The sequence below is a fragment of the Malaclemys terrapin genome, chromosome 17 (genome assembly GCF_027887155.1).
Source record: "Malaclemys terrapin pileata isolate rMalTer1 chromosome 17, rMalTer1.hap1, whole genome shotgun sequence".
Taxonomy (NCBI): domain Eukaryota; kingdom Metazoa; phylum Chordata; order Testudines; family Emydidae; genus Malaclemys; species Malaclemys terrapin.
Window position 1 is genome coordinate 710,664 of NC_071521.1, and position 19,915 is coordinate 730,578.

General features: G+C 40.3%; 2 protein-coding genes across 14 annotated transcripts in view; one reads left to right on the forward strand and one right to left on the reverse strand.

Annotated features, from left to right (window-relative positions):
- Nucleotides 1-11,653, forward strand: part of ANGPTL2 (angiopoietin like 2) — a 31,963-nt gene extending 20,310 nt beyond the window's left edge. Inside the window, exons 3-5 of the mRNA XM_054007755.1 lie at nt 8,356-8,549; nt 9,294-9,564; nt 10,045-11,653. Of these exons, the coding sequence (XP_053863730.1) occupies nt 8,356-8,549; nt 9,294-9,564; nt 10,045-10,244 (665 nt within the window). The 3' untranslated portion in view covers nt 10,245-11,653. The remainder of the gene's footprint in view (nt 1-8,355; nt 8,550-9,293; nt 9,565-10,044) is intronic.
- The window catches only part of RALGPS1 (Ral GEF with PH domain and SH3 binding motif 1), a 377,097-nt gene that overhangs the window by 178,006 nt on the left and 179,176 nt on the right, over nt 1-19,915 (reverse strand). The window lies entirely within an intron of this gene.

Here is a 19,915-nt window from a genome sequence, read left to right on the forward strand (position 1 = left end):
CTGAGATACAATCACCATAGAACAGGGGAGAGCAAACTACAGCCTGCGAGCTGGATCCGGCCTGTCAGGGCTTTCAATCTGGCCTCTGAGCCCCTCCTGCATCCCAATCCCCTGCCCTGAGCCCCCAACCTCCTGCCGCACCCCTCCTGCACCCCAACCCCCTACCCTGAGCCCCCTCCCGCACCCCAACCCTCTACCCTAAGCCCCCTCCTACACCCCAACCACTTGCCCTGAGCCCCTTCCTGCACACCGAAGCCCCTCCCACACCTCACACTCCCTCCCACACCCCAACCCCCTGCCCCAACCCTACAATTTCCCCACCCAGATGTGGCCCTCCGGACAAAAAGTTTGCCCACTCTTGCCATAGATTGTATTCTGGCTGGGGTTTATTGTACGAGGAAGAGATGCCTGCCTTCACTAACCATAAAAACTTCTATCCTGTATTCACATCGTGATCACCAGTAAAAAGAGCAATTGTCAATACAGCAATGTTGCTTGCTAGTCCCAATATTAATTGGTCAGAAACTGTTTAGTAGAAGTTTTCAACAATAACAGATGTCACCTCTACAAACAAATGAATTCAAATAAAATAAAACTCATTATGTTAATGAACTGTACAAGAAAGTGAAAAGGAAATCTACTAAATTCTCTACCACTACTTTATAAGACTAATAACAGCTAGCAAAAAGGTTTTAGGTCAGCCTGCCAGTATGAACAGCAGCAGAGGCCTCACTGATACAAACCAAGATCAAATGGAGACAGAAAATGATGTAACTCTGACTCAGACAAATCTGAAACAACAATTTACCACGCAGTCTGAAATGTTGACCAGAACTCCTTCATTCCTTCCCAATAGTTATAACAACACAAAACAACAGTTTCTTGGATTCTTACTCAGCTGTAATATGCAGTCCATGTTTATGTAAATTGACCAGAATTACAAAATAGATATCCTTACATTACATAAACTGAATGGGACACACTCTACAATGTGGAACACACAGCAATCAAAATCCAGCAGATTTAATCTAAAATGGCTCTTACAGGTGGTCATTTGTACCGCTTTTTACACAGTACATGGGAAAAATAACTGCATGGTCATATATTCTCTCTGTAATAGAGACATATAAAAGGGACACTTTACCAAAATATTCTGCCTTGTGCAGGCTTTGCAGTGCACCACTTGAAAGAGACCCTAATCTTAACCACATGACAAATGAAAACTTTGCCAGCCTATGGTATTTTTAGCATCATCTGTAACATTTACTTTCTGCATGGCTTCCAATTGCCAAGAGCACTTTCATTCATTATCTCCATTCATCAAGTCGCCCCGTGTAACTCAATAATTCCATTATATTTTTTGGGAGGAAAAGATTACATTTGGCAAAAGTTATCTGCAGAAACTATGGCAACTAGAATTGCTGTCAGATCTCAAATATGCACTAACCAGTTTTGTTCATGAAATGCTGAATGACTGTAGTTCATGGAATTTTCTTTCTACTTTGGTAGGTAGATCCATAGCACTTTCTGAAAATTAGACCCTCAAAATATCTCAAGTTCAATGCACAGAAATGGATATACCCAGAATTATTAGTCTTTTGACAATGTATGCTTAAATGGATTTGTTCCACATAATACAGCTAGAATCTTCATGAAAATGGAAACTAAATTACACACACACACACACACACACACACATTCACTAGCTACTTACAACAATTATGAAACTAAAATTTCTTGGCACAGGACATAATGATTTTTGTGGGAAATTCAGATTTTTACTTAAATAAATATTCTTCTATTTTATAAGGAAAATGTGGATTGTGGTTTGCATGTGTTTCTTTCACAGTTATGAAACAAGAAATTACTTCTTAAAATGCATACATAAAACAGTTTACTATATTTTTAATGATAAAAGCTGCTGATCAACAAAGTAATTCCATAAAAGAAACTACATTAAGGGAACATTAAGGCTGCATGGCTAAACAATCAAAAGTTAGGAAACGTTAAAGTTTGCATACACAATCTTAATTCTGACCATGTATGCTATAATCATATGGTCACAAATGATTTTTTTTAAAAAGACTATGTATCATATTTTTATACATTCTTAAATATACCCCTAAAAACATAAGAATGGCCATACTGGGTCAGACCAATGGTCCACCTAGTCAATCTAATATCCTGTCTTCCGACAGTGACCAATGCCAGGTGCCCCAGAGGGAATGAACAGAACAGGAAATCATCAAGTGCATTGTAATAACTTGTGAGTTACTTGCCATTTTCATATATTTAAACTGATATTTTTGTCCTAATGGTCCAGTACATCTTTATTGTTTTAGGGTCATATTCTGAAAGGTGGAAGCTGCAGATGCTAACCACAATTCAGGATTCGACCCTTAGTTTATATATAAAGGTGAACATTTCAGAAAGTTACGTGTGTCTGAAAGTTACGAGTGTTATCGTGGAAACTGTTACACAAAATTAATTATAGCGGTTGGGACCACTGCTCTTGTATAATCACAGAATCATAGAAATGTAGGGCTGGAAAGGCCGTCAAGAGGTCATCTAGCCCACACCTCTATGCTGAGGAAGGATTAACTATATCTAGACCATTCCTGACAGAAGTTTGTCTAACCTATTCTTAAAAACCTCCCAAGTTGGAGATTTCACTATCTCCCTAGATACCCAGTTCCTGTGCCTACCTATCCTTATAGTTAGAAAGTTTTCCCTAATATCTAATCTAAATCTTCTTTGGGGCAGATTAAGTCCATTACTTCTCATCCTACCTTCAGTGGGCATGGAGAACAAGTATTCATCATCCTCTTGATAATAATCTTTTACATATTTGAAGACTTATGTCCTCCGCAACATTCTCTAGGCTAAACGTGTTCTATTCTCTCAACCTTTCCTCATAGATTATATTTTCAAAACCTCTTATTTTTGTAGCTCTTCTCTGGGTTCTCTCCAATTTGTTTACCTCTTTCTTAAAGTATGGAGCCCAGAACTGGACACAAAACTCCAGATGAGGCCTCACCAGTGCCAAATAGAGTGGAATAATTATCTCCCATGCCTTACATATGGCACTCCTGTGAATACATCCCACAATGCCCTTCACCTTTTTCTCAACAGCATTACACTCTTGATTCATATTCAATTTGTGATCTACTATTATTCACAAATCCCTTTCTGCAGTACTGCTGCCTAGCCAATCATTCCACATTCTGCATTTGTGTATTTGATTTTTCCTTCCTAAATGCAAAACTTTGCACTTCTCTTTATTGAATTTCATCTAATTGATTTCAGACCAATTCTCTAATTTATTAATATCACTTTGAACTCTAACCCTGTACTCCAAAGTGCTTGCAACCCCTCCCGGCTTGGTGACATCCATACATTTTGTAAGCATACTCTCCACTCACAGCATGATATGTCCTCCCAGTTTGACAATGAACTTACTCTTTGAGTAAGTCTTTCAATCAGGTGTGCACCGACCTTATAGTAATTTAATAATATATAAATTAATCTTAGAACATTCCTAAAAGCAGTGATCCGAGATTATCCTTTAATCTACTAACTGCTACTAAACATTAGAGGTTCATTAAGGTAGAACTAGAGATGTAAATATCTGTTTAAAAAGTTAACTGTTTAAACTACTAAAATTATGTCGTTTAAACAGTTAACCAACTAAAGGGAGAGGGGTTAGGGCCTCTGTGACTGGGGTCACTCCAGCTGGCGAGCGTGCAGGGTTGGCATGGCTGGGGCTGCTCTGGCTGGCCGGAGTGCGGGGCTGGGGTCGGCTGGCATCGGCCAGCTTGGTGTAGGGCTGGAGTCAGCGGGCCAGTGCGGGGCTGGAGTTGGCGGGTCGGCCGGCTAGCGTGGCGCTGCGATCAGCCGGCCAGTCGGGTGGCCTGGGGTTGGGGTTGGCTGGCCGGCCCAGGGCTGGGGGTTAATGGTTAGGGTCAGTTAACTGGTAAGACTAATGCTTACTGTTTAACCGTTTAGTATTTCACATCACTAGGTAGAACAGATCTGTTGCCATGTCCATCACTTCAGGCATATCCCTACATTTCACTGATTTCATTAGGATGATAGCAGAAAAGCAAAAATAGTTCAAAACCACTGCATTTCCCATATCAAACCAAAAATCCGTTATATTAGAATAATTAAATGGTAGTAATTAAATGGAATCATACTAGAGACCTCAGCACTGGCAGATGTTTTGTTGACACATACATTTTTACATCTATTTGAAAGTACATATTTGCATGATTATAAAATCCCAAGTCTGCAAACTTAAATTAGTGAGACCAAACACAGCTTGTTTAGTGAGTTTTTTTAAATTGCCTTCCTTTTAGTCTGAAACCATAATAACACACTCTTTTTTCTCTTAATTAATTGGCCTCTCAGAGTTGGTAAGACAACTCCCACCTGTTTATGCTCTCTGTATGTGTGTATATATATCTCCTCAATATATGTTCCATTCTATATGCATCCGAAGAAGTGGGCTGTAGTCCACGAAAGCTTATGCTCTAATAAATTTGTTAGTCTCTAAGGTGCCACAAGTACTCCTGTTCTTCTTTTTGCGGATACAGACTAACACGGCTGTTACTCTGAAACACACTCTTTGACGTAGGAGCTCAAGCTATTTTTGAAGATTAACTGGTAACAGTGAGAGAGGAAGCATTATTCTATTCTATTCAGGTTCTCATACCTTTCTCATCACCTTAGTATCTGAGCTCTTTACAGTGCTGTGATTAATCTCTCTCTCATCCTCTTCCCTAGAGAAGTACTATGTGTGCAGAGTAGTGTTTGTTGTTTTTTTGTTTAGTTGGGGAGGGGTTGTTTGTTTTAAGTGTCATGATACTATGTGTTTGTGAAAGAAGCCAAAGTCAAAAATTTGTGATGGTCCTCAGTTCCTGTAGAAGTTTGTTCCACAACAGCTCGGAACTCATGTATTTTTCTTTCTTATAAACCTCACTGTATTTAAGTTGAAATAAAATAAACACAGTCAAGTTAAATTTGTTGAACCAGATATTGGAAAGAAATACAATGTCATCTGTCTCCTGCATTTTAACACTATAAAACAGAGATATTAAAACAGAGTGCTGCATCTTCATTTAAGCAGCCAAGAACATGTACTTGTATCTGCAGCAACAAAGGAAATTGGGCTCAGAAGCAGCATTCTATTCACAGGACTATGCTGCTGAGGACAAAGAGAAATACAAAAATCAAATAATTTGGACACAGGCTAAAAAACCCAAACACCCACTTTAGATTGGATTCTTGAATATTTACAAAAGGCTTTTTAAAATATCACAAAGTTCACCTAAACTAACCTACAATTTATTGAACAAGTGGCACAGACTATCCACTGCTAGTCTACTTGCAGTGAGTTAATACAGGGGATACAGTGTGAACTAAGCTAACTCGTTATAATCTTCTCATTTACATGAATGCAAAACAATGGCAAGTCTTTATAACAGAAGTATTTATTCTGTATAAACTTAAAACTATGTTTAATTATAATAGCAACATACAATTTAGTATCATTCCAAAGAGGAATACTTACTAAATCCTCTCTTTTCTCTCTCAGTCTGGACTCTGAAGGGATCACTGACTCGTGAGTCTTGTTAATGTAACTTTTCTGTTTTTTTGGCAAAAATATGAGCACAGTAGCAAAGCTACTAGAGCTGTCTAAAGATTTCTGAAAACAATGCTGTACAAATTCTATTTAGGTTCTTATACCAGACCAATTAGTGAGGAATCTGAGTATATCCACATTGAGAACATTTTCTTTGAGCTAGAAACTTTAAAAAAAAGTCTAATCTCTTACAAATAGCTGCTTTATGGCCTCCATACCTGAAACCAATGTGTTGCACCCCAGCAAATGGGGTAGCTTTCTTTCTCCTCTGTGTATGGAGTATATCACACCACATTTTTGATCTATTGTTTTTTGCTTGCCTTCAGATATCAGTGTGACAATGCTAATGTCTATAATGGTATATTATATTGCTGAGTCTACTGTTGATCTTCATGCCAATGTTATTTTTGGGGGCAGCTCAGCTGGAAAATCCCCCATCCAGAATAGAAGCCGAAGTCAACTTGACTGTTTTATTACTAAAAGGAAAAAGATCTGTCTGTCTACTACATAGCTCAGTTCTGGCCTCTTTACAAATGTTGATCAAACATTCTTGTACTATAATACTTCCTCAGTTCCCTTAAAAATTGATCCGGACCAGTTACTTACTGATAACAGTTTTATCATTTCCTTCTATCAGCTCACTCACTATAACCATAGCAACTGAACAAAGCTGTTCATGCAGCCATTTCTAATATCTCCACCATTATGTTATGCAGGCACCAAAATATTAAAATTCAAAATATAGTTACTAAGCAAGTGAATCCTGGATTCACTAAGGTTTCTGATTTTCTTTTTGCAACATACCTAGGTGTTCAGATGGGCATAGTTAGCTCACACTATATTTTTGCAAAAGGATCAACAACAAAAAATCCAGAATTCTACTGGGCACTTTTTACCAATCAATTTTTTTCCTTCCTGGGCACTCAGATGGTGCCCACTTAGGAAATCAGATAATATTTTAAAGGAATGACAGTCTTTCCACACAGGATGTTTTTTAAATCTATTTTTGTTTTACTTTACAGTCTGTTATATATTTCCAGACATTCATTATCCTGAGATGTCTCTCAAATGTTTTTACTATATAGATTTTGTCTTTAAAAGTTAATTTAAAAAGTACAAGTAAAGTTTTTTCCTGTATTTAACAGCTATTTTCCCTTATTTTGTTTTTTAAAACCTATAGTTGCAATTTTCAAAAGTGTCTAAGTGACACAGAAACAAATGGAGTTGTGCTCTTATGTCACCACTTAGATGATTTTGAAAATTCTAGCCTGTATAAAGGGCACCAGGCTTTGGGGTGTATGCATGCATCCCAGTGTGCCTATTACAACTCTTTGGACATTTAAAAGAGGGAGCTGTAGCTGCAGGCAAATGGCTAATACAAGCATGTAACCTATAAGAAACCAGGTTTAAGGCTTCTTTCCTCTAGGGCTAGGGCAGCAGACAGGAAGAACCCTGAGTCAGGGAAGTCCTAGGGGTGTGTGTCTCCATTAGTTGTCCTTCCAGACCAGTACTTAATTTGTAATGAAAGAGGTGCCAGGGCTCATGCAATTTTTTAGCTTTCGTAACTGTCAGAGGTGCTGGGGCTATGAACTGCCAAGCCTAGAGCCCTAGCAAAAATTAAGCACTGTTCCCAGCTACTAACAGGAAGGGGTATACGCTCTCCCTTCCCCGCTGGCTGGAAGGTACACAATATTATGAATTAATTTGCTTTTGTTTGAACTAAACTCAGCCTTGAAGAAAGTGTCTTGGACTGCATGGTTGTTGGGAACTTTATTCTACCTTACCCAGCCACTTAGTTTGCCCACTAGCTTACACACCTTAAAGCAGCTAACTCCTAAATTTCTGACCTGTCACATCTTGGAGAGACACTTCACCACAAGACACAATCCAGAGGGGAGTCTTCAAACAAGAACATGCTTAACGGGACTCAGTCTCCCTGACCACACAAATCCTATGCTTAAGACCAAGGGACTTTCCCATGTGCTTCCAAGTGATCTTACCAGCTACTCTGCCTTCCCTGAACTATCCCCCTAAATATGACTGCATCTGCATTTGTAATGAATATCTTTCTCCTCCCTTACTTGGATACTGTGAATTCTTTTTGCCAGGTGGTAGAACAATGTCATGCTCCATACTTTAAACCTACACTCCATACTTTACACTATGCATCCCTTCATCACACTATTAAATCCAAATCACCAGCGTGCATGTAAGTCTGAACATACTAGAAGTATTTTCTTCCTTTATAATTGCACTTCAACTACTATTTAGTCTTCCGCAATTCCAAGTATCCTTTATGCTGAATAAGACTAAAAAGTATGGTTATGCTTTAAAAAATAGATTGTGTAATCTGCCATGTTTTGTATACTGCATAATGAAAACATGCAGGCAGCCAAGGTCAATAAATTAATACACTGTGTAAACAGCACACACAATATGGTTTGCCAAGGAATAAATTAAGTAAAAGGGCTCAAGAACCTCGTGAAACCAAATGAAGCCCAGGTCTGTGCAAGCTCACTACTGGACATTACACCTTCCATATGCAAAGGAGAAAATATGTGTTTTTTAGGAAAACGGTTACGCATAATACTTGGCAGAAGCATGTCTAGTACATGCCAGGAAAAAAATGTTCCACATTCAAATATTTCCAGAAGACAAAGTCAACAAGCACAATTATTTTCTGAATGCATAGTGTTTCTATTTTAAAACAGGACCGTGGAAAGACTGTCTACAGGCATTAGAAGATGGCCATGACACCAGTTCCATCTATCTTGTGAAACCTGAAAATACAAATCGACTTATGCAGGTCTGGTGTGACCAGCGACATGACCCTGGTGGCTGGACCGTCATTCAGAGACGACTCGATGGATCAGTCAACTTTTTCAGGAACTGGGATACTTACAAGGTTAGGACAAATGAAGCTTGTTTTCTCTTCCTGTCTTAATGGGAGATTTAGGGTATGTCTTCACTACCCGCCATATTGGCAGGTAGCAATCAATTTATCCGGGATCGATATATCGCGTCTCGTTAAGACGCGATATATCGATCCCTGAACACGTTCACCGTCGACTCCGGAACTCCACCAGAGCGAGCGGTGGTAGCACAGTTGACGGGGAAGCCGCGGCCATTGATCCCGCACCGTGTGGACCCCAGGTAATTCGATCCAAGATACTTCGACTTCAGCTATGCTATTCGCGTAGCTGAAGTTGCGTATCTTGGATCGATCTCCCCGCCCCAGTGTAGACCAGCCCTTACAGTTAAGAGCTTAGTAGGACTGAAAAAATAATTAGACATATGTGAATAATGAGACCATCCACCGCTATGGTAGATAGGATACAACTACTTTTATAAGGAGTATACACTTATGCTTCAGGTTATAAACCAACCACTAACTGATAGGTTGGCAAGAAACTTCCCAATAGACAGATTATTCCATGAGTGTCCACTACATGATTTCTTGTACCTTCCTCTGAAAAATTTTGTAGTGGTGTCAAGTGCTGAAACATACTTTGGGCCAAGGTGAAGTTGCACTGGAATTTCAAAATATGCCCATGTAGTCATTCTCAAGGTGCCATGGTTAAGGATGCATTGAGATTTAAAAGTAAAACGGATCTGCAACAGTAATCTATTTGTCACTATTTCTTCACAGCAAGGATTTGGTAACATAGATGGAGAGTACTGGCTGGGTTTAGAAAATATTTATTGGCTAACAAATCAAGGCAACTACAAACTGCTTGTAACAATGGAAGACTGGTCAGGTCGAAAAGTATTTGCTGAATATGCCAGTTTCAGACTGGAGCCAGAGAGTGAATATTACAAGTTGAGACTGGGTCGTTACAATGGCAATGCTGGGGACTCTTTCACTTGGCACAACGGGAAGCAGTTCACCACACTGGATAGAGACCATGATGTATACACAGGTATGAAGTGTTTAAAAAGAAAAAAAAACTAAGGAAAATGGCAAGTCACAGAACGACATGATAGAAAATTACATTTAAACATATAATTAAAAACATTTACAAAAGCGAAAAACAAACCACTCTGATGATATACAAATTAATCCGGTAATCTAATGATTTTCATTGACAGATGACAAAAGAAACTTTTTAGTTTAAATATTTGATGTTATTTTAAAACTTAAGGCCCGGATCCTGAAACTGGATCCTTGCAGGTGAATCTTGTAATAAAGTGGAGCTCCGCTGAAGACTCCACTTGCATGGTTTTGATTGCAGGATTGAGGGCAGTAAAAGGAAGGTTTTGTGTGCCTTGCTGCTTACATTATCAGATTGATAGATTTAAAAATATACAGACATTAAAACTGTTTTATGAAAGTTTTGCTAGTCTGCTCATTGCAAGATTTTCAGTTTCTATACTCAATAACAGTCTGCTTTTCATTATAGGTAACTGTGCTCATTACCAGAAAGGAGGATGGTGGTACAATGCCTGTGCTCACTCAAACCTCAATGGAGTCTGGTATCGGGGAGGACACTATCGTAGTCGATATCAGGATGGTGTTTACTGGGCTGAGTTCCGTGGCGGATCATATTCACTAAAGAAAGTTGTTATGATGATCAGGCCTAACCCCAACACATTCCACTGAAAGAATTTTTTCCTCTTTTAATTTGCTGTTTAAAACAGAATGATGAAATGGCAGTAATAGCTGCATGTGCTATCCGGAATAGGTCTTTATAGCAGCAAGGAATGTAAGATATTGTACATTTATTGCTAAAATGCGAGGACTTGTATATTGTATTTTTAACATTCATTCCAGCAAAAACATACAATGTAAGTGATATAATCAACTTTCAGATCATCTTTCTTTGTATCAAAAATAATTAAGGTTCCTGTTTCTAGAACTGGGAGTTGAGATGGACTGTAGATAACACTTCTGGGTTTTATTCCCTGTGAATTAAGTCTATATGCTAAAAATATTGCCACAGCATCTAAATATTTTGTATGTTGTATTATGTATAAATATTCTCAAATACAGTACAATCTGTACAGCAAGAGTTTTATTCTTATTAGTAGGGATCATTTGACACAGGAAATCACATCCTTTGAAACTATGTAGCTGGTATATGTACTATAGGGTATTAGTGGGATTATTCCTAATTTAATTTTTGTTAATTGTCAGATAAAACAAATCACTAAATCATTTCAGTTTGTGGGCAGACACCCAAATAGTTACCATAATGATTAATCCAGTCCTTCACTCTCACTTTTCTCTTAATATACATGCCATCATTCTCAAAACTGACCTCTGATACAAACATTTTTGATCAAGGAAGGAAAATGAGTGTTTTTAAATTGAACTGCCTACATGTATTTATAAAGTAATCCAATCTTATAATGGCTATTGCATATTATATAGCCAACATGAATAATGTTAATGTTCATATAAAATAATAGCCTAAATATTTAACATTATTTTATACCTGAGCAACGTCATTACCTGCTGTGTAGCCACTGTAATCAGAAAATGGCTACAAATTAAAGGGGCTATCCAACTTTGCAGGCAAATGATGGATACCGATCTATATTCTATTTAATGTCCTTAGCCACAAGATTAAGATTTTTGGAAGAAAATATTTGTAACCAAGAACAATTATATTTACTATATTTCACAATTATTAATGAGTATATTGTGTGTCAACATATTAAAGAGAATTACTCACTCATATTTATAAATAAAATCAATTGTGGAAACTTGGAGAATTTTAGAATTCTGCTGAGGTAGGTATGTAGAATAGATAATTGTTGCAAATTAGAAACTACAGTGAAAACCATAAAATTTAGTGAAAGAATGTCTGAGAAAAACAAAAAAAGCTCTTGCTCTCTTCCCTTATTACCTCACTGTTTCTTTACAAATGTATGATGTGCATTAAAAACTGATGATGCCTGATGTAGCATGTGTTGTATATAAATGAAAGTAGGGTTTTTAATATATTATCAGATTATCCTTGTAATATTGCAAATTGGTAATAAAGCAACAAATGCTATTTTGATGTATTTAGATTCATTCTGGTGTTTCAGTTCAGGCTAACATTCAAAGTACAGGAAATGATTTAACGCCACACAAGTCTACCATTGTTAATTTAAATCAAATCAATTCTGACTTCTAACTCTACACCATTAATGATTTGCTTTTTCCATTAAATGAATTGTCTACACATTTCAAGATCTACCAACAGCATCTTCCTGCTGAGACAAGTACTGAACACCTCTTACCATCTCAGTCAAAGGGGAGAATATCTTTTTGATCAGCTGGTGAGGCTACTTCCTATGGTCCACAAGGCTCGTGATTCATGTCTTAGTTGCAGTAGTGCTCAAGATGCATACTCAACTAGTCCAGCTACTGGACGGGGGAACCTGGTTAATTAGTTAATTCCTAAACAGGGACTCTGTTAATTGTTTCTCTCTGCTCTAGTTTCTGGACATTGGTTATCCCTAAGGGATTGAGACCATGACAAAACCAAAAGTTGTATTTCTATAAAAACTCTTGTTCCTATTCAGCTGGAAAACAATTCACAGCATTTTCACCCTGAAGTGTGTAGTATTCTAAAGAACAGTTACTTACCTTACAGTAACTGTGGCTCTTCTTAAGAATGTGTGTCAATATGGATCCCACTGTAGGTGACTGGCAAGCAGAGTCCTCCCTGGATGGTGGGAGTGAGGAATATCAGCTGAATCAGTCAAACAATGATTGACGTACTGCTCACCTGAACTTGGCACTTAATTTGTCAGCCACGTCATGGGCATAATGGTTCACAAAAGTCAGTGGGTTACTCCACGTTGCAACCTTGCAGAGCTCAGAGACTGGAATGTTTCTGAAGCAGGCAATAGATGCAGCCTGTGCTCTGGAACAATGTGCCTTGATATTCAAAGGGATAGGTTAACCAGCCAGCTGATGGCAGATTGAAATGTACTGTGTGATTCACTTGGGAGAATCTCTGCAAAGAGATGGCTTGGCCTTTGGTTGGACCAGAAGTTGCCACAAAGGGGTTAGGAGGAGACCACTGAAATGGCTTGGTCCTATTAAGATAATACAGCAAACCTCTGGATAAGTCAGGATAGGCAGTTTCTTCTCTCTGGGTATCAAGTGTGGCTTCAGGAAGAAGACTGGCAAGGTTCAAGTGAAAGTCTGTCTCTGAGGTTGTCTTGAACTTGGGGTGTAGTCTCAACACTACCTTTTCTCTATGTCCAAAGGTGGTCCAACCATGAGACCCTAGAGCTTGCTGACTCTGAGCTGACACAATGGCCATCAGAACGACAGTCTTGATGGTGAGGTGGTGTATGAAACATTCTGGTAGTGGCTCAACGAGAGGCTCCATGAACTTCCTGAGGACAACATTAACATCCCCTGAGGAAGCTGGGTCTCTACCTCCAGGGTGTGAAGGAGGCCCTTAAGGAATTTCAATACCATTAGATGTGAAAAGAGAGTGTGTGACTGCATCCAGTCACGATACACTGATATTGCTGCAAGATGGACCTCTCCTGGGGATCGGGAGCACCAAAGATGGTGCTCTAGAGACAGAGTCCAATGTGCCCCTTGACCATCCTGTCAAATCTGCTGATGAGTCCTAGGAGCGAGATGGGTTGCTGATGAGAAGAAAGGCTGATGTCGCCTGTTGTATCTCACACACTTCTTGGCATGATACTCAGTGTGTCTGGGAGGGTAGGATGGAGTGCATGGTCCCTGCTGTGACTGAGGACAGTAGTACTGGAGGTATGGTGTAGAGATGTAAATCCCCAAGGCGAGTAGGATAGCATCTGAGTCCTTCAGCAAGTGAAGAGTGCTGTTAGCCAGTCCACTTTGTGAACAGTTCTAGTCTTCTAAGGGAAGTCCTTGATAGTGGCTGGTACTTCTCCTGGGATGCCTGATGCTTGGAGCCATGATACCTGCTGCATGGTCATGATGATGGCCATACATCTGGCTATGGTGTCTGAGGCATCCATTGACACTGTAAGCCTGTCTTGACCAGTAGTTGGTCCGCTTTAATTAGGTCTTTAGGTTGCTCTCTCTTGTCATGAGGGGGCTCTGCTAGGAAGAGAGTCTATCAGAATGGCCCAGTCTACCTGTGCAGGTTTCTTTAAAAACAAAAATCTCAGCCCTGCCTGTGCCATAATTAGCTGACTCCTAGCCTGAGAGGATGGAGTCAGGTGATCACCTAATGATCATAAAAAAGGTTGATGAAACTCAGAGAGAGGAATTACTGGGAGCAGGTTGGGAAGGCCCTGACGCAGGGTCTGCAGAAATCAGGAAACTCTTGTCAGAAGGATTCCAGGGAAAGCAGCATGGGAGTCAGTGCTCTACAATGGAGCAAGGAAAGAACTGAAAAATTAGCCCAGGAGGCAGGCTGGAGAGTAGCCCAAAGAGGGTGGAAGAACCTTTTGTTTGGACTTTCAGTTGGACTTTTGTTTTCCCAGGAGTTAAATTTGCTTAATGGACTTGGCTGGAGGGCCAAGCCACATCACCAACTCTGAGCTGTGCAGGAAAGGGGAGCCACCAGAGGAGGAAACTGAGGCAGGGATTGCCTGCTGCACCATGTTTAACCAGAAGACGGCACAATGGGGCAGTCCCCATGACAGAGGCACTCTATCCTAATTGAGAAAGTCATGCTTAGCCAGTAAGGACTGGCAATTAGCCACATATATTTGCAATGAAGCTGAAGAGGACGGACCAGAAGCGGACAGGATGTCACACAGCCTGTGGGACTTCTCTGTGGTGATCACTGTTTTGATCTCTAATGTCTTGGCACTCCTCACAAGCAACTCCTGAAATGCTTTATAGTCATCCAGTGCCAGTAGCAAGGCAAAGGATATCACTCTGTCCAATGATGAAATAAAGAGATACTTTGGTGGTGAGATGAGGCATTATGTTGCTCTGCCCATCAATCTGGCTCCTCCCCTGTTCAGGGATGCTGGTGACGAGAGAGATCTCTGCCTCAGTGATGGAGACTGGCTTCTCAGTGCCTGTGATGGCGTGCCCCAATAAAGCTACAGTGGCATACCACTGGAGTACACCTAACTTGCTGGATGCTGACTGGACCAATGCCATTCTTGGAGGGCTGATGACAGCTAAGACCTGTAGAATAAATGCGTAGGTCTCTGGGCAGCATCAACTGCAGATTTTAGGGGGAAACGTTCTGTGTTCAATAACAGGGAGAACATATGTCCTGCTGACTGTGAAGAGGAACAGGTCTCCACTAGAGGCAGTGCCAACGTGTAAGGTGCCCTCAGGTCTGTAGTGGTTCCAGTAGGTATCTCGGTGGAGCTGGGCCTGCCCTAAGGCTCGAGTCAATACAGCAGGAAGCATCGGAGCCAGCATCAGTGCTAGCAGAGTCTACTGTGTTGCAGGCTGCTCCTTCTCTCCAGCCCTCAATGCCATGAGTGGCTTAGAGGACTTCTGTCTGGTGGCCTTGTTATGCCTGTCCTAGTGGGAGAACACTAAGCTCCCTCTTAAGCTTCTGTGTCAGCACTTGGAGTGGACTCTTTCAGTCCCCAAGTTTGATCCTGGAGGTGTTGGTGTCAGCTTTGATGCTGATGTTAAGGTTGACTTTGGTGCCGTATTCTCCCCAATAGCCTTAGGTATCATCTGTCTACTTGACAAGGTGCTCAATGATGATGATTTGTCCACTTGTAGGTCTCTGGAACTTGTTTCCTCAAGGCCTGAAGAGACCATCATGGATTGTTCCAGAAGGAGAAGATTCAGCCTTGCATCTTGCCCATTTTCAAAGAGAAAGACAAGCTTTCTGAGCATCTGCTCACAATCTGAGATTATCCCAACAGAAGAGACATTTACTGTGCCCAGCCATCAAGGGGATTAGCAGAATAGGCAGGGCTAACATGAGAGTTTTGTGAGGGAGTTCTCCAGGTGAAGGAGGAGCAATTATGTGACCCTTGGGGTAAGTTTGTTGTCTGCAGTGTTTGTGGTACGCTTGCTGCTTGATTGAAACATACCGTGTAGTCCGTTTGTTTGGGAGACCATGTGCTGACCGTGTGTGTGCTGAGCTTCTTAACGAGGCTTTGATCCCTAAGAACCTTTAGCACCTATCAACTCTTAACCAGGGGGCAGGGCTACTCAGGAAGACCAGGGCTTTAAAAAGCCCGTTCCTAAGTGACCAGAGGAGCTAGCAAACAGGGGAGTTCTGCGAGGGAGTTTACAAGTGCAGCGTGAGGGGGGCCTAGGTAACATTCTTTAAATATAAAGCCCAAAACAACCCCTGATAAAAACAAAAACAACAACAAAGGAACGAGCTTCAGGAGTAAAAGGAGAATGCAGGCAGAAGTCCAACAACAGAGTGGGAGCTATCCAGTTTATTGCAACAAATGCAGCATGTATGATTACATGTCCTATGGGCAGGTGGCATATATGTGCATTCACTGCAAGGAGCTCCTGGCCCTCAGAGACCGTGTATGGGCTTTGGAGACTGGAGTGGCAGAACTGGAGGAGCTAAGCGAGGTACGTAGATGAGACTTTCCGGGACACAGTAGCACAATCCCACCCCCAGCCTGACAGCCTCTGTACTGTTGAGGAGGATGAAAGTCTCAGTGTTGGAGAACATGCAACTGGAACAGAGGGAAATGATTCCATAGTTGGGACCCTCCTTCCAATATTATGTTGTGGTGTCCTCTTGCACTGAGGTTACCTCTCCGGGGGAGGGAACGCCAGTTATTAGGAAGAGACAGGTAATAGTTATGGGGGATTCGATCATTAGAAACAAAGATAGCTGGGTTTGAGATGACTGGGAGAACCGCATGATGACTTGCCTGCCTGGTGCGAAGGTTGCGGATCTCTCAAGACATCTAGATAGATTTATCTGTAGTGCTGGGGAGGAGCCAGTGGTCGTGGTACATGTAGGTACCAATGATGTAGGGAAGGATAGGAGAGAGGTCCTGGAGGCCAAATTTAGGCTTCTAGGTAAGAGATTGAAGTCCAGGACCTCCAAGTCCAGCATTCTCTGAAGTGCCTCCAGTTCCACATGCAGGGCCAGTTAGACAGGCAGACCTGCAGGGTCTCAATGTGCAGATGAGACAATGGTGTAGGGAGGAGGGGTTTAGATTTATTAGGAACTGCGGAAACTTTGGGGAAAGGGGTAGCCTCCACCTAAACCAAATGGTACCAGATAGCTGGCACTTCAAAATAAAAAGGTTGTAGAACAGTTTTTAAACTAAGGGCTGGGGGAAAGCTGACAGGTGCAGAGGAGCACATGGTTTGGACAGATATCCCTTAGGGGAGGATCCATTAATGAAGATTCTCTATGTCCTAATAAGGAAGAGAGGATGGAAAATGATAAATACTGCTAGGATTTGATGAGAAACAGTCAAATGAAAAAAAGTCCCATTCAATTACATCATGTAATGGCAGCTAAAAAGTGACAAGTTTTTAAAGTTTTTAAAGAACTTATATACCAATGCTAGGAGTCTAAATAATAAGACGGGCAAACTGGTTGAGACTATAATAAAGAACAAAATTGTCAGATACATAGATGAACATAATTTGTTTTGGAAGAGTCAACATGGTTTTTATAAAGGGAAATCATGCCTCACCAATCTACTAGAATTCTTGAGGGGGTCAACAAGCATGTGGACCAGGGGGATCCAGCGGCTAGAGTGTATTTAGATTTTCAGAAAGCCTGTGACAAGGTCCCTCACCAAAGGCTCTTAAGCAAAGTAAGCTGTCATGAGATAAGAGGGAAGGTCCTCTCATGGATTGGTAACTGGAAAAGATAGGAAACAAAGGGTAGGAATAAACGGTCAGTTTTCAGAATGGAGAGAGGTAAATAGTGGTGTCCCTGAGGGGTCTGTACTAGGACCTGTCCTATTCAAAATATTTATAAATGATCTGGAAAAAGGGGTAAACAGTGAGGTGGAAAATTTTGCAGATGATACAAAACTACTCAAGACAGTTAAGTCCCAGGCAGACTGCAAAGAGCTACAAAAGAATCTCACAAAACTAGGTGCAACAAAATGGAAGATGAAATTCAATGTTGATAAATGCAAAGTAATGCACACTGGAAAACATAATCAACAATACATATAAAATGATGGGGTCTAAATTAGCTGTTACCACTCAAGAAAGAGATCTTGGAGTCATTGTGGATAGTTCTCTGAAAACATCCACTCAATGTGCAGCAGCAGTCAAAAAAGATAACAGAATGTTGGGCATCATTAAGGGGTAGATAAGACAGATCATATTGCCTTTATATAAATCCCTGGTATACCCACATCTTGAATACTGCGTGAAGATGTGGTCACCCCATCTCAAAAAAGATCTATTGGAACTGGAAAAGGTTCAGAAAAAGGCAAGAAAAATTATTTGGGATCTGGAACGGCTTCCATATGAGTAGAGATTAATAAGACTGGGACTTTTCAGCTTGGAAAAGAGACGACTAAGGGGGGATATGATTGAGATCTATAAAATCATGACTGGTGTGGACAAAGTAGATAAGGAAGTGTTATTTACTCCTTTTCATAACACAAGAACTAGGGGTCACCAAATTAAATTAATAGGCAGCAAGTTTAAAACAAACAAAAGGAAGTATTTCTTCACACTACACACAGTCAACCTGTGGAACTCTTTGCCAGAGGATGTTGTGAGGGCCAAGACTATAACAGGGTTAAAAAAAAACCTAGATAAATTCATGGAGGATAGGCCCATCAATGACTATTAGCCAGGATGGGTAGGGATGATGTCCCTAGTCTCTGTTTGCCAGAAGCTGGGAATGAGCGACAGGAAATGAATCACTTGATGATTATCTGTTCATTCCCTCTGGGGCACCTGGTATTGGCCACTGTCGGAAGACAGGATACTGGGCTAGATGGGCCTTTGGTCTGACCCAGTATGGCCTGTTCCTATGTTCTTATCTCAAAGAGCCGGCTCTACAGCTCCTCCCTTCAGTATGTTTCTTTCACTTCTCCCCAGACATAGATTACCTCTTCACCCACAGGACTAGTCTGCCCCTCTTCAGCTGTTACAGCCAATATATATATATATATATAGCAGCTGCACCTGTGCCAGCCAATCAACTGCTTTCCAATCAGGCGCTGCTTGTAGCAGATGTTACTCTCTTGACTACTCACCTGCTTCTTCAAAATGGTGCCTTCAAACTGGGCTCAAGATCAGAAATTTGTGGACCTGTTGATTATTATTAGGGCTGTCAAGCGATTAAAAAAATTAATCGTGATTAAGCGTGTGATTAATTGCGCTGTTAAACAAGAATAGAATACCACTTATTTTAAGTATTTTGGGATGTTTACTACATTTTCAAATATATTAATATCAATTACAACACAGAATACAAAGTGTACAGTGCTCACTTTATATTTATTTTTGATTATAAATGCACTGTAAAAAACAAAAATATGTATTTTTCAATTCACCTCATACAAGTACTGTAGTGTAATCTCTTTATCGTGAAAGTTGAATTTACAGATGCAGAGTCTGCAGTTGTAAGTTACACTTTCACGATAAAGAGACTACACTTCAGTACTTGTATGAGGTGAATTGAAAAATACTATTTCTTTTGTTTATCATTTTTACTGTGCATATATTTGTAATAAAAAATAATATAAAGTAAGACTTTGTATTCTGTGTTGTAACTGAAATCAATATTGAAAATGTAGAAAAACATCCAAAAATATTTAATAAATTTCAATTGGTATTCTATCGTTATATGTGCGATTAATTTTTTTTTCAGTTAATTGCGTGATTTAACTGCGATTAATTGACGGTCCTAATTATTATGTTCCAGCACTCTTGTACTCAATACAGCAATATCTAATCGGCTCCCTTTCAACAAAGGCAATCTATTCTTTCTTTTTAATGACCAATTAGCGAGGGACAAATATTCAGATTAAACCACTTAATTTGCTAAATGTGTCTGGCACTTTGGGATAAACGTATGTTTGCCAGTGACTATCCTAATATACACGGCATGGGGATGGTATGGAGTCTTATAAAGTGAAGCAAACAATTTTCACTCATCATCTCACAAAAAGCTGTTATTACAGCTATTGCATGTCCGAATGCTATCTTCCGTTACTAATAGACTCTCTAGACTCCAATCAACCCCCAATGGCCTCTGCCAAAGCTACAATCCTTTTGTTCTTGGACGACTGAGTATGACTCCTTACAGAACCCCTGATAAGACTCCTTAACCAGTTATACCAGTCAATGAGTTAAGAGAGAGAAGGAGGTCTCTCCTTTTCCTCTCTTCCTGTGTGAGGCTTTTGATTCAGGGAATTACGAACAATAACTTATTTTTTAAG